A 17,347-nucleotide genomic window follows, 5' to 3' on the forward strand; every position below is an offset into this window, starting at 1 on the left:
GTGTTCGGCTCGTTCGTTAAGAAACGAACACGAGCTTATTTCAAACAAACTAAATTTTAAACGAACCGAACACGAACACAAGCTTTGTTCGTTCGTGTTCGGTTCGTTTACACCCCTAGTCGTTGGGGGGTTTCGTTCCTGCGTTTGCCTCTCGCACGCGCGACCCCATCCCTCTTCCCTTTTCTTCTACGTTCTGAGTTCGATCTTCTCTGCCGCGGATCGTATCCTCTGCAATGATCTAATCCTCTGCCTCTCTCGATCCCTCTGTCGTATCTTCTTAATCATTCTTCTTCTCCTTTATTAGAGCTTGGTTTTTGTAGCCCTAGGGGTAAGGCCAAAAATCTCTAAGGGAGGAAACTTTGTCATTTTCTTTTCTCACTTCTTTAATTTTCTGGTGCTTGAATTGGTTTCCTCTTGCTGTTGGAGGAGGAATTGAAGTTGGGGAGTTCCTTTAAAGTTGCCGTGTTACTTTATTTTGCTTCAAGGAGGTACATTTTCCCCTTTTGTGCCTTGCCCTGTTTTCGATTTTGCTCTATGCTGAGTCTCTGTTAGCTTGGTGCAATGGATAATGTGGCATGTTAGATTAGTGTTGCACTTATATTTTTGAAAGGCATGTTACTCTAGCATCTAGAGATGGAAGTATGAGCATGTTCTAGGGATTGGACTTGATTACTTGCTTAAAATGGTGGAAATATAACATGATATAAGCACTTCTCTTTTCTCTACTTGCTTGAGATGAAATTATGACATATTTCTATTACTGTGGATATAACATGATATAAGCACTTCTCAAATGGCATGTGAACTACTTTTTGGTTCTAAATGCGTCGGATTCACCTTGAAGTAACTGGAACTTTAATTTCTGTTAAAGCTTGAGTTTCCGGGCCCTGTTTTAGCCTTGAGTGGTTCGGTTTCTGGCCTCCATTGGGGCTCGGTCTTACTTTCTCTAGCTCTTGACTCTTGCCTGATTATGAGGCTTATTTTTGTTTGATTTGGGATGTGGCTTTATTCTTTTTGCCCCTGCTGGTTTTCGGTTTGCTTAAAAAATGGCTAGGTTTGGATTTGCTATCATATACTGCATTTGATTAGCCTTTAAAGCTTTGATTTGATCTCTTTAGGGGCTCGGTTTTCACCTTAGAAGGGTTGGAGGCTGGGTTCTAGATTGAAATCTTGTCTTGGGTATGTGAGCTTTACTTGTTAACTTTGAGGGATTTATTCTAACTTGATTTGGGAACTCGGTTTGCTTGTTTTAGCTCATACCCGAGAGCTTGTTGTTGCGTTTATTCCTGTCCCTGTCCCATAGCTATGGGAAGGTTCGGTGTTCGGTTTTACTCCGGTTGGGGGCACGGTTTTGCCTTGTCCCGCCCCTACCCGAGAAGTGGTTTGGGTTTTGATTTTTGTTGGCCTTAGCTCCTACCCGAGAGCCTGTTTTGGCGTACTGTGTTGTCCTTATTCGAGAACGGTCAGTTGGTTTTGATGTATTGGTTTGGAAGTTTATAAAGCTGCAATTTTTATATTTGCTTGGTTCCTAGCCGTGGGTTTGTGATGTGATTGAGTTAGTCTCCCCCTTTGGTCCTACCTGTGAGCTTGTTTGTGGGTTATTTGGAGTCTTTTGACTCTTTCTTGTTGTACTCAATTAGCTTATATTTTGTTGATAAATCAAGTTTGTCATCCAAAAAATTATAATCATTTTAGTTAACCTCTTATGTATGTCGGGGGAGCATAGCAACAACTAGTGGTTCTTTTGGTTGCCTCGGTCGTAAGACCGTGAGCCTTAATCCTTAATAGCTCCCCCTTTCCTTTTTGGTTGCCTTAGCCGTGAGCCTTAATTGTTGTTCCTTGGGTTGCCTTTGGTCATGGGCCTTAGCAGTTGTCCCTTCCTGCCCTAAGCCGTGAGCCTTAGTAGTTGTCTCACTTGTGGGTTGCCTTGGCCGAGAGCCTTAGCTGTTGTTCATCACTTCGTATTGACCTGAATCTTCTTAGGTTGTTGGTAGTCTTCTGCCCGACAGCGCAATCGACTCGTAGACAACTACTTTTCAAAATTGATAAAAATAAATTTGATAAGAACAGATACACTTTTTTCTAAAATAAAAATACACTTTTCGCTACAAACAAAATTGATACAACCCACTTTTTGCATGTTTGAAGCCTATGTGCATGTTGAAAATATAAATTTTAAATGCATTTTAAACATCGGTTGTCCACCTGTTGATCACCTGTTTAGGCTGAGGAGTACCCTCCTGAGTTAAGTTCGATAGGACACCCTTCTAGTTGAGTGGCGGGTTTTATACATCCGGGTGACCGAGTAACCTTCGACGACCCTCGAGTACTAATATATAGTTGAGCCTAGCCCCGACCCGAGTGCTTGCGGTCCCCTCTTTTCGGACTTTTTCATATGTATTATCAATTTTTTTCGGACAAAGCACTCGTGGTCTATTTTCTGGATTTTCCTGTGTTTTCTATGATTTGTCGATTCGCCGATTTCCTCGCATTGCTCCTGTTGTGAGTCTTTTGACGATCTTTCTCGAGATTTCTGGACGATGTTTCTTTGTTTTCGTTTATATAAAGTATTTCAGCATGCTTCATCAAGTCTTGTTGTTTGTACCTGTTGCATCAATTACACCTAAGGAACAACCGATCTCCCAGGTATACAAGTTTGTTTTATGTTTACAGCATGTTATTCTCTTATAATCACTTCCTTACTGTACCTTTTACTTTTCTTTACAACGCATGTTGTACTGTTTTCTTTACTGCATACTATACTGTTTGTCATGTACTACAAACTCTACCGTCATGTCATACACTGTACAACTTCAACATGTTATTTATAAAATATTTGAAGAACTACAACCATAGGGCCGTTGAATTTGACATTATAACCTGACACCCTACAAAACTTAAACTTGTCACGATAATGAGCTTGAAACTAGCGTGGTGGGCAGCACGATCATCTTCAACAACAGAGATCATCTTCAACAACAGAGCATGTCTTCCCCAGCTAAATCATTCCTTTCATAGAATTAAAACAATCCATAAGATTTCGAGGTTGTTCGCCTAGCACAGCATAAATCCTAAACTTTTTCGTTAGGCATTTGAATAGCTCTGCTATACGATCTAAGCCCTAACTCATTTTAAGATTCTGAGATTGTCATTCATCACGACCTAAATTCTCACATCTTCCAGGCTATTTGAGTGATCGTTTCACACGAATGTAAGCCCTACATAAATAAAATTGGCAGGATGAAACACTTGAATATTTTTTCTCGAAACTGAAGCCAAATTATATGATAGACTGGAAAGTCACCGGGGATCTCCTCTGGATTTGTGGCATCCCCTAGTTCTTCTTCCTTTGGATTCTGTAATAAATGTTCTAAATTTGAGTCATTCCCTTTTCACACCTCTTTGTCCGATTTCATTGAAAAGTCTCATCCTTTTGAAGTCCTTGAAGATAATTTTTCTTGATTTTTATCGAGAGTATTTTTAAGTGATTTCGGTTATTTAAGATGTAATTAACTATAGAGGTTTGCCCTTATAGGAAGTTTTTCTGAACCCAGCTTAAAATAAATTCTATTTAATTTTTCATATTAAATAGGGGAATTTGTCGGCAAATAAAACGGTTTCGCAGACCAAACGAACGTCATATATTTTTTAGTTTATTTGATCGAGTCTCATCCTAAAGTTTTGTGTTTATCCCTCGGGATAAATACAGGGTTTGAGGTATAACGCTCTTTCATTTAAACTATGAAAAATATGGGTCAGTTTGATTTTCATATTTGATTTTAAACTTAAATCTATATGTAAATTAAAGCGCCCTTCTGAAGCGGGCGACGGGATTTCGATTCCGGTGACCGACAGCTTCTTACGGGCAACTCCGCCACCAACCCCACCCTTTTTATCGCCGACAGTCATCTACATGAGATTTTCCAAGGCCCGAAATACATATCAGAAATACAAATTGGCAGTATAAAGTGAAGCAAATATTTGTGTATACCACTCTAAAAGTGAACAAATATAGCAAAAATGTTACCAGGCACCCCATTTAATGATCCATCAGGAATAGAAGCTCTTGGAGTCAATACTGTATTCATCTCAGTCTTGATATCCTGTATTCCTCCGGGTTGTTGCTGGTTCCTAGCCTGAACCTGCTGCAAGGCACCAGAGATAGTACCAGTTGATCCATGTAGAATTGGCCTGCCAAATTGAAAATAATAATATCAATACAATTTGATTGTGAAAATTATAATCCTCAACTAAAATGAAGTGTAAGCACATATCCAACGGCGTAAAACTAGAAAGAAAAATAATTAAAAAAAGAAGATGCTCGTGCAGGAAATTTTGCAGGAACTGACTAAAATACATAAAAGTAATTCTCGCAGTAAAACAGAATGTTTGATGAATGTTTGATTGGCCATAATCAAATATCAAGAAGGGATGCAGAATTTAAACCAATGCTGCAAAAAGCAACTCCAATAACTTATGAAATATTCTAAATAATATCCCCAAGGCTAGACCATAACAGTGAAAGATCCCTGGAAAGTGATGCATACGAACTAAAGCCACTGGCATTAAACTGAAAAAGGATACAGAGGTTTATATTTGAGCTTTATTAGAACAGAACTAGCTTCATTTATATTCCGGTGGAGAGAAGTTTGAACATTTAAGAGATGGTTGCTACCATTTTGCCGGTTCCTGCACAGGGTTCATATACCAAGCCTTGCTAATAAATATCAAGAAATTCTATAATCACAAACACTCATGATGCGTCTTCGATATACTACTTTTTTATGTATTGGATTATTGATTATGCTATAGCACTCCAACCTAATTGATTTGGGCAGCTTTAATAATTTTTAAGATGACAAAATTTAATAAATAGTATTCATGATTTTAATGCAAATAAAGTCTTACAAGTTGAAAATAATATTCTTGGTTTGATTACAAGGCAGCTCAAACAGTGAAGCAGCATTAATTCATTACAAACGAAGAAGTCATTTTCTTTGTTTTTTTTTTTCCTTTTTTTGGAATGTGAAGGAAGTGACAAAGTATATGGCAGCCCCATAATCTTGGAGAAGCAACCTTTTTCCAATCTCAAACCTCTAGCTGCAGATCCTTTCGTGAATAACTCTCGATTAAATGAATCATCACTCTAAAGAAATTAGTGCAGATCTATATATGGTTGTTGACTCATTAAATTCAAATAGAACCAACATTCACCCTATGAAAGCGGCAAAGCAAAATAGTAATTTAAAAAAATTATAAAGCATAGTATCCCCATTTTAAAGAAGATCCAACATGCCAGATTGTTTTCATAAATACAGTAAACAAAAGCATGCCAGGAAAAAGTAAAGGTAAAAATATAAAATTTTCATCTTATTCATCTAAGAGTAAATAAAAATAAAAAAACAAAATATAAAATAAAAAACTAAGAGTAAATAAGAAAGGTGAAGTAATTCATACACATCAATATTTAGAACCAAGGATGTATAGATTAACATTCCTAATAAAATGATCAAGCTTGATTATAAGCCGCATTTAACTCTTTTCCTCAGCATAGTCTCATCCTTAAGAGGAAAGTTGTAACAATTAACCTATAAACCTACACATACATGAATGAAGGAACCTTGGATGAAGCTTCTTTTAGTTTTGGCAGAGATGGGAACAATATGCAATAACATTAATACACTTTCAACAACTGCAAACAAACTGTTCCCAAAAAGGTCATGAATTCACATTATACAGAAAGCAAGCAGAGTACGAAAATAAATATAAATGCAAGAGAAATTGTTAGTTATGAAGATAAAAGATACCCTGAAGCTTGTCCTGATGTCACAGGTGACTTTAGCATTGAAGCTTGGTTGGCATCTAAAAGCTGTCCAGCATTCTCTCCAAATCTTTGCTGTCAGATTTGTACGTAAGTTAAGAAATATGAGTACCATCTCCCTATTAAATATAAAATACATCAAATTCACAATATACCTTCATCGAACCATCGTCCAAAGAATCCCTATGAAGAGGGAACTTCAACCGCTCCTCATACATCTTTGTTGCTAGTGCATTTGCTGTGGGAGTATTTTGTCGCATTAAAGGATCACAGCCAACGAGCCCATTTGCTGAACCATTCATGAGATGTGCTCCATCCCTTCTTTGTTGTTGTTGTTGTTGTTGCTGCTGTTGTTGTTGCTGCTGCTGATGAGCATGCCTCTGTAATAGAAGTTGTTGCATCTGAACTTGTTGTTGATGTTGTTGTTGTTGTTGTTGTTGTTGTTGTTGTGTTGGTGGAGGTTGTTGAGGTTGTTGTTGTTGTTGTTGCTCTCGAGCTTTCATTAACTGAGCCTAACAAGATACATAGACACAATTAGCCTTTGCAAGCATAGCGAAATAAGGTGACTAACTCGAAACAAGAAGGGGGTTAAATAAAAAAATAAAGAGAGAATTAAATTAGTCAATCTTCAAAGAATTTCAAACTTGTGCCATTGACGTTATTTATACATTTGAAAAGCAAAGAATACAATTTCTTAATAGGAACATAAATAATGACGAATGAGCCAAGCAAAATTCCAAAAGGGTTCAATAGTTAAAGCCAACCAAAGAAAAGCGAAAATAAAAAACCAAAAAAAAAAAAGAACCAATACAAGAAGAATTCATAAGAGAGTGGCAATCCGCCCTCCTTTAATCTTTCCTACTTTGCTTTTAATCATAATGTATGCTTATCTAGAGAATTCTTGTAGATTGGAGACCCTATAGAGTTTTTCCTAAGAAACATTTAGCCACCATCTGCTCTTCACTCCAACAAACGCTTTTCTCCTAATCCCCTCCAAATCACTCCTGCATCCTTTACTCCTTCCATGGACACTTGAAAGATCAATAGTGAAGGTGAAAGTATGCTGCATGAAGATATTGGGGAGATGAGAACTTGAAATTGAAGATCACTTTGGAATCATTGTTCTCTCTTGTCGGTTTAGTTCTTACAAAATATTCTTAAAATTGTTGGTTTATGTATTATGATTCATAGTTAAACATGCTGCACCTGCTCGATTAAGGAGATTACTTATGTTTAAATTTTATATTTAGATTTAATGTGAAATTGATTTGAATTAATAGAGTAGTTTTGAGAGAGACTGAGAGGGAGAGGGAGAGAGAGAGGGAGAGAGAAGAGGCGAGGGGTAGAGGTAAAGTTACTCGAGATATCATAGTTTCATCATTTCGAATATATTAATGACCCTAGCCTACCAACATCAAAGTTCTTGAACTATATTGTCCAGGGAACCTGATTAACAGTCATAGGCTCCCTCCACCATTGCATCCAAAGCAAACTGGAAAGAAAATGTAAGCGTCTCAAAGAAGTATTTTAAAGATTGGTATAAACTCATTCACTTGTAGAAAGTTGATCAAAGAAATTTCATGAAATAGTTCGAAGGCACAATATATGTTCGCTCGTAGTTCAAAAGTACCATTCATCCATTACCCATAAGTTTCAACTTGACCAAAAAAATATGTATAAGCATGTGAGGTTTTTTCTTTGCACGGTTTGAAGGTGAATTTGATTTTAGTTGGTGGGCATGTTAGCATGAGAGCTCACTCGTGTTTAACTCAGGATAGAGCTTATTGCCAATGGATGCCTATAAGTAGGACTTACAGCCCTAAGGATGAGAAAAACTAAGTAATGGGTTGTATTGCCTGAACTTATAGATAAGGTGGCCAGATTAATTAGATTGGTTTGATGAGTTCACATTTATTAGAAGGCCCACTAGCATATGTAAATCCTTAACTTTTATTTTATTAAACTTATTTTAAACTTGAGACTTATAGCTCCATTTGAATTGCCAAAAAGATTGAGGCTTACAAACCAAGCAGTTGGCATGCTCGCATGTAGGACTTATAGCTCGGACAAACCCAAGTGTGGGTCTTACACCCTCCACATTTAAGAAAGGCAAACCGAATTATGAATTGCGCAATATGCGCCTATAAGAAAAGTGGCCCAAGAGGTCAAATTTAATTAATGATGATGAACACATTTCAACATGAATATCAAGTGATTCTCCAAAACCCCAAAATGAATTGAGAATCAATACGATCAAACATGGGCACTAGGCTTATAGATTTGATCAAAAGACCAACACTATTTGTACTCAAATTTAGCCCAAGGTTATTAATAATCCTTCTGAATATCAGCGTACTATAATGTGTGAGCATTATTATATGATACTTGTAAACATGTGAGATGCATTGGCACACTGAGTGACTTGATATATTGGCACACATTTGAGATGAGTCTATGCAGTAAATGCATTGGCACTCCTAGTGACAAGGACATGCCAACCAAATGTCAAGTATGGATCACTAGTACCTCAAACATCTTTAAATTTAGTAATCAAATTCATCATTTCTTGGCATTAACTTCACACTAATTGGATCAGAGATAAATGGCCTTTCAAACTAACCAGCCAAAATATTAATAGCCTTAAAATTAATTAGATTAATGATTAACAACCCCTCAAACTTTTTATAAATGCATTTGTGCTCGGAGGTGTTACCTAGTGTGAAATCTGATGGAGGATGACGACATGGAGAGTTGAAAACCAGCGAGATCAACCATCATGTGCTGAGAACGAGGCAGCCATTAGCAATGAGCATTGACAGATACTTGAAAGAGACGGGTGATTCAGAGCGAGCATAACCAAGAGGGAACTCATAGGGAAGAGATGTCTAGCATTTGAAAGCAGATTCGGAAGTGACATCCTTAAAAGATACGGGAAAGCAAAAAGGGTATGTGGCGCAAAAAGTTGTGACGCTTTGGATGGAGAGCACAAGAGAGAGATGGAGAAAGATGATATGGGTTTTAATGGGCTTTCCAGTGTGTGATAAGAAGATGAATTCATGCTTGGTCTTGGAGATAAGGGAGTGAACAATAGGAAGGGCTTTTTTTCTTTTTCTTTTTTTTTACCCCCAATGAATGTGGTGTGTAACAAAGTATGGTATATCAATTGCACACCCTCTAGTATAATCTTACCTCTAAATTAAGGTTATATTCACTAAAATTCATAATTTGACACTTTGAACTAAAATTCAAGGTGTGCTAGAGTTTCAACATGATCATTATGTTAATGACATAAGAATGATGTCGCTCGTCTATTAGGCTTATTGAACTAGAACTTCTAATTCACGCATGAATTTAGACTTCTTGAGCTTGAAATTAATATGTAAATTATACAATTGAAGCCCGATGAGTCAACGAGGTAGTTAGACTCTTAAACTTTTTGAAATAGGATTTAAATTTTAAACCAGTTTTGTAGGTTTTTTGAACATGAGATTTATATGCTGATAAGGATTTTAAAATTTATTGAATCAACGAGGCACCTCGACCCTAAGGTTCGTGAGCAGAGAAATTTCACAAATTTAGCCCATTGCTCATTTAATTGGCCAACGATGCTTCGGTCCTTGGAATCTTTGACCCCTCAAATGTATATGCTAACTCGACAACTAGGGCAACTTAGTAAAATAGAGATGAGTTGGCCTTCGAGCTTGTTATATCATCAGATATTGTGGCAACTTACCGATAAGAGCTTATTGAATCAGCCAGATAGCTCGACCTTTAGGCTAGTGAGTTAAGAGTGAAAGCTCAATCTTTAGGTTGTTGAATAGGTGAAGGAGTGATTTGATCATTCAACTTGTTAAACCATCAAATCTATAAGCCAATTCAGCTAATGGAGCTTGTTGAATTGACATAGCAACTTGGTTCTTAGGTTTTTGAACTGAAAGCTTTCATAAATTGTGTCTTGGGTCTACAGAACTAGCAAAGGGGATAGTTTGGTTCTAGAATTTTATATTCAAACTTGATCTTTAGCCAAATTAAGCTAGAGATTCGTCTGATGACTCAACTTCGGAAGCCTGCTTAATTAGTAAAGCTGCTCAACCATAAAATTTATAACCAGAGAATTTTTCGCCATTTCAGTCATCAAGCTTATTGACTATAGAACTAGCTAAGTCTGGAATTGGGTATGCTGACTCAAATTCTATAGTTTATTGAATCAACAAAATAACTCTGCAATTGCATTTGTGAAAAAATAACTTTTTTTGCACTTTGGTCGTTACATGAAGTCCGAGATTAGTTCTTCAGCTTGCTGAGCATGTGATTGATGAGTTGACTCGAACATCTCAAGCTAAATCCTCAAACTTCTCGGCTGCCAAAGTAACTTGAATTACACAATATCTCAGCCCTTAAGCTTGTGAGTTAAAAGAACTACTTGATTTGGCTATTGAGCTTATTGAATCAGGATTTAACATTCATATTCAATCTTTTAGATCTTAAAAGTGAGATTTATACATTGACTCATCTCAACAGAGTTTGTTGAATCCATGAAACTAATCATCCCTTAAGCTTGTGAGCAGAAGGGACCTAACAGTTCATCCCTTGGGCATGCAGACCCAAGATTTAATATTCAAGCTCGCCCTTCTAGATTTGTTGAGCTTGAGATTAGTGATATTGAAACTCAGTCTTTTGGACTTATTAAGCCTAAGATTCATACATAGAGCAAACACCGGGTACTTGCTAAACCAACATGCAACTCAACCCTTAGATTTGTAAGTTAAACGGGGAGACCAATCATCATCAAGAGTAAAATTGGTTGGTTATAAACATGAGTTTTCAAATAGCTTTTAGAAGAACAACTGTAAAGCAAAGCTTAACTGTCTTATAAATTTTTTCTTATATGGAAATTTCAAAAGAAAAAACTAACTTCACTCTTTAGGTGTATGAAATAAAAATAGTATAACCAGAGTGCCTTCTTGAGCTTAATAATTGATTGCATCCTAGCTTAATCATTACATTTATTAAGCTAATGCAGTTGTGAATGCGCGAATTTTGTTAAGGAAGCTTTTCAAATATTCAAGGTTAGCTATAAGTTTAAGTCTGAGGAGATTCACATCATGTTCTATGAATCTATTAATCTACGAAAAATGCATCCAACATTCAATTGCAAAATGCCTCGTTTTATCATGACCCTTCTCTCATGCTTATTAGGTTAAGAGATATATTGTGATTCGTTTTCTTAAGCAGGTAAGTTTGATGGGTTTAAATTCAACCCGCTGCTTTCCCATGGTGGAAGCTTTATGCTTTCGTCAAGATTGCTTTAATAAGCTTTCAATATTTTGTTTCAAAGCTTAACTTGATTTTCTCATTTTCTATCAGCCCATGCCTAACAAGAGAATACTAAATTCACTAAAACAATATAAGATGACAAACAAATCATAAATTTCATTTGGTTGCTGTCCAAAGTTCCAACACTGCCTGCTGAAATTACACAAAATATTTCAGCAAGTTCAATCAAACTAAAAATAGAGCATAATGTTGTGTGATTCGACGGTTTTCTACAAACAAAACATAGAATAAATCGTGAAAAAGTATTCAGCTAAAAGATACAATTAGATTCTATCAACCACGATCTGCAATAATAATGGAGATATTCAAAAAAAAAATTTAAAGGAAAGAACATACCTCAATATATGATGCAGCAACATCAGAATGCTTCTCATTAGTTCTTGCAATAAAAATATCCCAAAAGACTGACCACCATTCAAAGAGAAAGCCGCCAGGAGCATCAATAGCTGAACCCATCCCATTCCAGAAATAAAAATAATATAAATTAACTGCACATGCAACGCTCAAACTGCTTAAAATGCAAATAAATAAATCATAATTCTCAACCGTACTTACCAACCGGATCCGAAGATACCTTCCCTTCAGCTTGAAATGCTTTTGCAGTGGCCTGCAAATTCCTCTTTACTAAATAATCATATATATACACGTCCAACCTGTTCAAAATGTTTACAAGAAAAAAGGAAAAAAAAAGATAGAAATCAGATTAAGTCTAAAAAATTATAAAAATTGAAAAAAAAAACCAGCTAAAAGGATAAATTCAAACACAAGTGCAAGGTGGACTTCAGATTGCCAGGCCCTTTGCAGTACAGAAGCTAATCAGAACCAAAATACAAAAAAAAAATGAAAAAAAAAAAGAACATTCATTAAGATTAAAAACCCAAGAAAAAATAAACATCCAAGAATCTCCCATTAGCTGAAATCCCAAAAGCAAAAACAAAAAAATAACAGTAACATTAAATCATTTAGCCAAGACGACAGCAACAGACAACAACAAAAACCCAAAAAACAGATAAAGCCTTGATCAGATATGGAAACCGAGCCATTAAGCCGCAACAAAAGCAATCAGCGCCATCTAACGGCCCCATTAAAAAAAAACCATTTTGAAAAGCAAATAATCTTCGAAAACTCACATTTTATCCGCTTCCCAGTTCGTATGAGACATGATTCCCACCAGTACAAACAAGCCCAAATCTCTCTCCTTTCCCCTTCTTCCTCCTTATGCTCGCCGGCACTTCAAATCATTCAGCTGATATCCAACGCCGGCGCCATTCTACCTTCACTGCTCCTCGTCTCCGCAAATTTCTCCGACAGCTAAAAAACCCCAAAATCCAATCTTTTGTAACGCATGAGAGCATAGAAGAGAGTGCGAGAGGGAAAAGAAACAGCCAAGGAAAATCCACTCGGTCGTGCGAGGGGCCGACCTCACCAGAGTACATTAAAAAAAAAATTAACTTTTTTTTAAGGCGACCTGAGAATTGTACTGTGAAAATGAACCGAAGAATTTGTGGCTTGATATTTAGCCGCGTCAGCGGTCATTTGTTTGGTCGGATTCTTTTGTATTTTGATAGTTTCTCTCCTAGGATTACTTGGGATTCGTGTACTAGAATTTTCATTCTGATGAACGATTCAGATCATGTCACGTACTAGAAACAATAAGGAAAGGTTAATGTCATCATCCACCGTTCGTTTCAATCAAAAGAGATTGTAACGCTTAAGATGTATTGTCTTGCGAATTTACGAAAGAGTTGCCGGCTAATAATAAGGGTTTAAAACTGCACCAAGGACAGTTGTGTAATTTAGTTATGTGAATATATTTTTCTATGTATATAGAAGGGTTTGAAACTGTATTTAAGGACAGTTGTGCAATTTAGTTATGTGAATATATTTTTCTATATATATAGTTATATCATCGGTTGCTGTCAACCTGGCCTTAGAAATAAGGTTCAGATGGAATCCGATGCTTCGTGATGAAAATATTCAGAATTGTACAGATTTTAATTATAATTATTTTCAATTTTTAAAGAAAAATGATAATCCTCTTCCAGAAAATAAGTGAATTTTAATAATTATATATCTCAATGTGAATATTCCTGATTGTAATAATGATGTAGAGAAAAAATAAATTTCAGAGCAATTTTTTTTCGTAACATAAAAAAGTTATAATTATCTTAAAAAGTATTAACGCATAATTAATTAAGTGGCGTAAAGGTTTAGTAAAATTGTTATAAAAATTTTATGCATCATGGGGCCGACCCAACCAAAAGTTACTTCAAAGTTCAATGGTGGAATCTAAAACGTGCATTTACACACACATACCACCCAACTATTATGTATTTCAATATCTAACACTTAAATTTTACCTTTTATATTTATACTACACAAAATACTTTTAACTTTTAAAAATTGAAATTAGAAATAGTACACATCAACAGATTGCACCACACAATAAATTCACAAAAAATTGGAATTTCCAATATCGACGTGATTGCTCTCGCATAATTAGCTTATGGAGAAGAATTAACAAATCATTATTCGACTGCACCACACAATAATTTCAAATCATCCATCTTATATCGCCGTAAAATTCTCAGCACACGAAAATATAAGAAATAAAGACTTCTATTGCACTATAGACTATTTAAATCCATATTTTACATTCAATTGAAAACCAAAAAATGTACTAGAAAAAGAATAATTACATACAAAACTATAACAATTGCCTCTGCACCACCCCAAAAACCACGAAGATCACATGATATTTTTGCTCGTGGAATACGTGAGAAATAAAATCTCTTCAATCATTTAAAGCAAAACATGGCTTTTATCTTCTCTGAAAGTTGAGTGCTTTAATGGCGAACCCAAACAGGAAAGCAAAGAGTGCTGCAAACCCAACAACCATAACTGCAACCACTCCCAAGAAATCATGCTTGAATCCAAAGTAGCTTCTTATGAACTGAGAAATAGTTTCTTCACTGTTATCAAATTTATCATCCAGATCTCCAAATTGCGAAGCTACCAATCCATATAGAGTCCAAGCAACAGGGCATGCCCAGGAATACCATCTCCACCACACAGGCATCCTCTGCAGAAGATATAAATAAAAATTTTAATTACTGCCTTACAGATATAATATGACGTTAGTGTGATAATGAATTAGAACTTACTGGTCGGGGAATAATAAAGCCAGAGAAGAGGTTCCACAGTCCATAAAATGCTGAAGAAACTATGGAAGCGATGTTATAATTGGGGGTTAAGCCAACTGCCATCATTCCATAGTAGGTGAAGTAGAGGAATGTGAAGAACATGAAGAACAAGTACCAAAAGAATTTGGCGGCGGTCCATTCAAAGCCAATCATGGAATAAACTATGAGCCCATAGATGATAGCTTGGACCATGACATAAGGAATTTCTATTCCAACCTATAAATGCATTAGAAACCATTGGTGAGATGAAGAAAAAGAAAGTTTTGGTGTAAAAGAGTAATGTTATATATGAAAATGGTGGAAGAGAGAATACCTGTCCAAATGCGTAAGGCAGAGCTGAGTACATTCCTGTGCTCTTTCCCTGTAAAAGACTGTTCTTTCAACAGAAACCACAGGCTGAACTGAAGAAGCATTTGAAATCCCAAGGAACAAAACTGAAGCATACATTGAACCCATTGCATTAAACAAATCCTGTTGCTTACTCCTGTGCAAAACATTCATCAGCATATTTAGTGGCAGAATTAGGATCTCAAATTATTGGAGAAGTTAAGGATGAAATATACATTTTTATAAATAGGATTTTTCTCAAAGATAGGTAGATGAAGATATGAAATTTGAAAACGTTGAGAGAAAAAAAAAGTTATAAGCAGTGATTTGCGTACGTACTTTTTACCACCAAGATCCCAAAATATTGTTCCAAATATCAAGGCGATGACCAATGTGAAGAAAAACCTCACTGCAGTGTATGGTGGATTTCTCCAGTATGAAAGATGCTGTTTCCAAAGGCTGGCCATGCACTGAGAAATAAAGGACTGTGAGTACTGTGTTGGGAAGTAAAGATCAGTTGAACCGGGTGGAGGTATGCTCAGCTCCTTGATCAAAGCCTTATTTCTCCTGCAAATTAGAATGAAATCTCCCATTAGTTATATCCTCAGGGGGAGCAAAATTAGCTGTTGGAAAAAAAATAATAAATAAACAAAAGGGAAGGCGGGCCACTTACTGAAACAAGTCAGAATTCTTGTAGACTTCAGTGAAATCTACCCCTAGTATTTCCTCCTGTGCTATTGTTGTCACTTCTAACATCCATGTTGCTGGGTTATAGCCATCCTTTATCTTGCTTACTCCTTCAATTCCCTGACAAAAAGTGAAGTCCCAAAATTATTTTTTTCCTATTAAGTTTTAGAGCCATTGAGAAATCATTTTACTTCTAATAGCCTTACCTCAAAGTAACTAATAAGCTGACTAGAATGGTGACCCAATGGCCCTACATAGATCTCTTTTCCGCCCCGTTTCATCAGGAAGAGCTGCAATCATCATGAATGGCATATTAAAGCAAAGCATACAACAATGTCATATAATAGAATCATAACCATGGTAATATTGGCATCTCACCTCATCAAAAGCTTCGAATATGTCAATGCTAGGTTGATGGATTGTGCAAACAACAGTTCTTCCTGTGTCTACAGTATTCCTCACAGTTCTCATGACAATAGCAGCAGCTCTGGCATCAAGCCCAGAGGTAGGCTCGTCCATAAATATGATGGCAGGGTTGGCAACAAGCTCAACAGCAATTGTTAATCTCTTGCGTTGCTCTGTTGATAATCCATTTACTCCTGGTAATCCTACTAATGCTCCCCTCAAAGGAGTAAGTTCCACAAGCTCCATTATCTCTTCTATAAACATCTATAGTAAAAAATAATATGTTACTTTGTGCAAGTATAGCATGAGAAACTAGAGAATCAATTTCAATTTCATGTCACCAACCTTTCCTTTTGCAGAACCAACCTCAGCGGGCAATCGAAGCCAAGCAGAATATGCTAAAGACTCATAAACTGTCACATAAGGGGAGTGTATATCATTTTGCTCACAATATCCTGAAACTCGAGCAAATGTTTCTTGTTTCTTAGGATAACCATTTATCATGATGCTTCCCTCTATGTATCCTCCGGTTTTTCTCCCAGCCAATACGTCCATCAAAGTTGTCTTACCAGCCCCACTGACACCCATTAGTGCTGTGAGCACACCCGGTCTGAAAGACCCACTTACACATTTCAGTAGCTCCAACCGGTCTTCTTGAACCCCTTTGGCCTTCATTTCCTGTAAAAAAGTATTTCTCAATATTTTGAAACAAAATAGAAATTCATTGCATCAAGATATATGCAACACTAGTCTTCATATTTAGATTACCTCTGGCATGTCCACAGAGTATCTTATATTGTCAAATGTCATGGAAAGTGGAGTAAAAGGAAGAACCATTCCTTTTTTGGTTTGTTGAGATTCTTCGGAATTGTTGGTCTCTCTAATGTTTCCATTCCCTGTGCGAAATATATCATTAGTAGTTGATAAAAGAAGAGAAAATTAAATAGCAGAAAATGGTGGTCGGGTTATGTATGTTTTTGGTTGTAGGAGACCTTCAGACTTCTTCTCTGTGGATTCAATTTTTTCCCCAGTTATGTTTGCTTGTTTCTCCTTCAATGTATCTTCAGATAGGCTTGGCTGAGATTTTCCAAATGCTGTAAAAAAGAGAAAAATGGGCTTCAAATTGGTTTAAAAGTGTGTTACAAGTCCATATAGATAATTCGTTGGAGAACACTCACGTCTGAGAATGGAAAGAGCAGCGCTGAAAAGAAAATTGAATACAAACATGTATCCAAGCAATGCACCAATACCAATCCAGTACCATTTTGATTCTGCAAAGATTCCTCGCGACTTCAATACGAGTCTTCCGAGGCTTTCTTTTTGTCCCGGCTGAATCTACATTCCGATCATGGAGAATTGGTTAGACATTCTAATCTTGATAGATGCTGATATGTGAGTGTCTACTTAAATATTAGTTAATAGCATAAGCATTTATTTGGAATGATTAAGAACTTTTCCTTTCTTTTGAAGAGTTTGGCTGATCCAGTAGTTTGATGTATATATATAGACATAGATATATATATTATCTATGTCTATATATATATATATATATTATCCTTTCTATATA

At 36.3% G+C, this 17,347-nt stretch overlaps 2 protein-coding genes across 4 annotated transcripts in view; both read right to left on the reverse strand.

Annotated features, from left to right (window-relative positions):
* The window catches only part of LOC110025992 (transcriptional corepressor LEUNIG), a 31,600-nt gene extending 19,048 nt beyond the window's left edge, over window positions 1-12,552 (reverse strand). For all 3 annotated transcript variants that reach the window (XM_020726722.1, XM_020726721.1, XM_020726720.1), the window contains exons 1-6: window positions 12,289-12,552; window positions 11,714-11,811; window positions 11,495-11,604; window positions 5,977-6,333; window positions 5,808-5,896; window positions 4,028-4,191 (exon numbers count right to left, since the gene is read on the reverse strand). In XM_020726722.1, the coding sequence (XP_020582381.1) occupies window positions 4,028-4,191; window positions 5,808-5,896; window positions 5,977-6,333; window positions 11,495-11,604; window positions 11,714-11,811; window positions 12,289-12,320 (850 nt within the window). In that variant the 5' untranslated portion in view covers window positions 12,321-12,552. The remainder of the gene's footprint in view (window positions 1-4,027; window positions 4,192-5,807; window positions 5,897-5,976; window positions 6,334-11,494; window positions 11,605-11,713; window positions 11,812-12,288) is intronic.
* Window positions 12,553-13,761: 1,209 nt separating this feature from the next.
* Window positions 13,762-17,347, reverse strand: part of LOC110026001 (ABC transporter G family member 35-like) — a 9,155-nt gene continuing 5,569 nt past the window's right edge. Inside the window, 12 exon segments of the mRNA XM_020726736.1 lie at window positions 13,762-14,240; window positions 14,323-14,577; window positions 14,675-14,712; window positions 14,715-14,845; window positions 15,028-15,255; window positions 15,362-15,495; window positions 15,582-15,665; window positions 15,754-16,044; window positions 16,126-16,458; window positions 16,549-16,676; window positions 16,773-16,874; window positions 16,959-17,115. Coding sequence (XP_020582395.1) covers window positions 13,980-14,240; window positions 14,323-14,577; window positions 14,675-14,712; window positions 14,715-14,845; window positions 15,028-15,255; window positions 15,362-15,495; window positions 15,582-15,665; window positions 15,754-16,044; window positions 16,126-16,458; window positions 16,549-16,676; window positions 16,773-16,874; window positions 16,959-17,115 — 2,142 coding nt within the window. The 3' untranslated portion in view covers window positions 13,762-13,979.

The sequence above is a fragment of the Phalaenopsis equestris genome, unplaced genomic scaffold (assembly GCF_001263595.1).
Source record: "Phalaenopsis equestris unplaced genomic scaffold, ASM126359v1 Scaffold000347, whole genome shotgun sequence".
Taxonomy (NCBI): domain Eukaryota; kingdom Viridiplantae; phylum Streptophyta; class Magnoliopsida; order Asparagales; family Orchidaceae; genus Phalaenopsis; species Phalaenopsis equestris.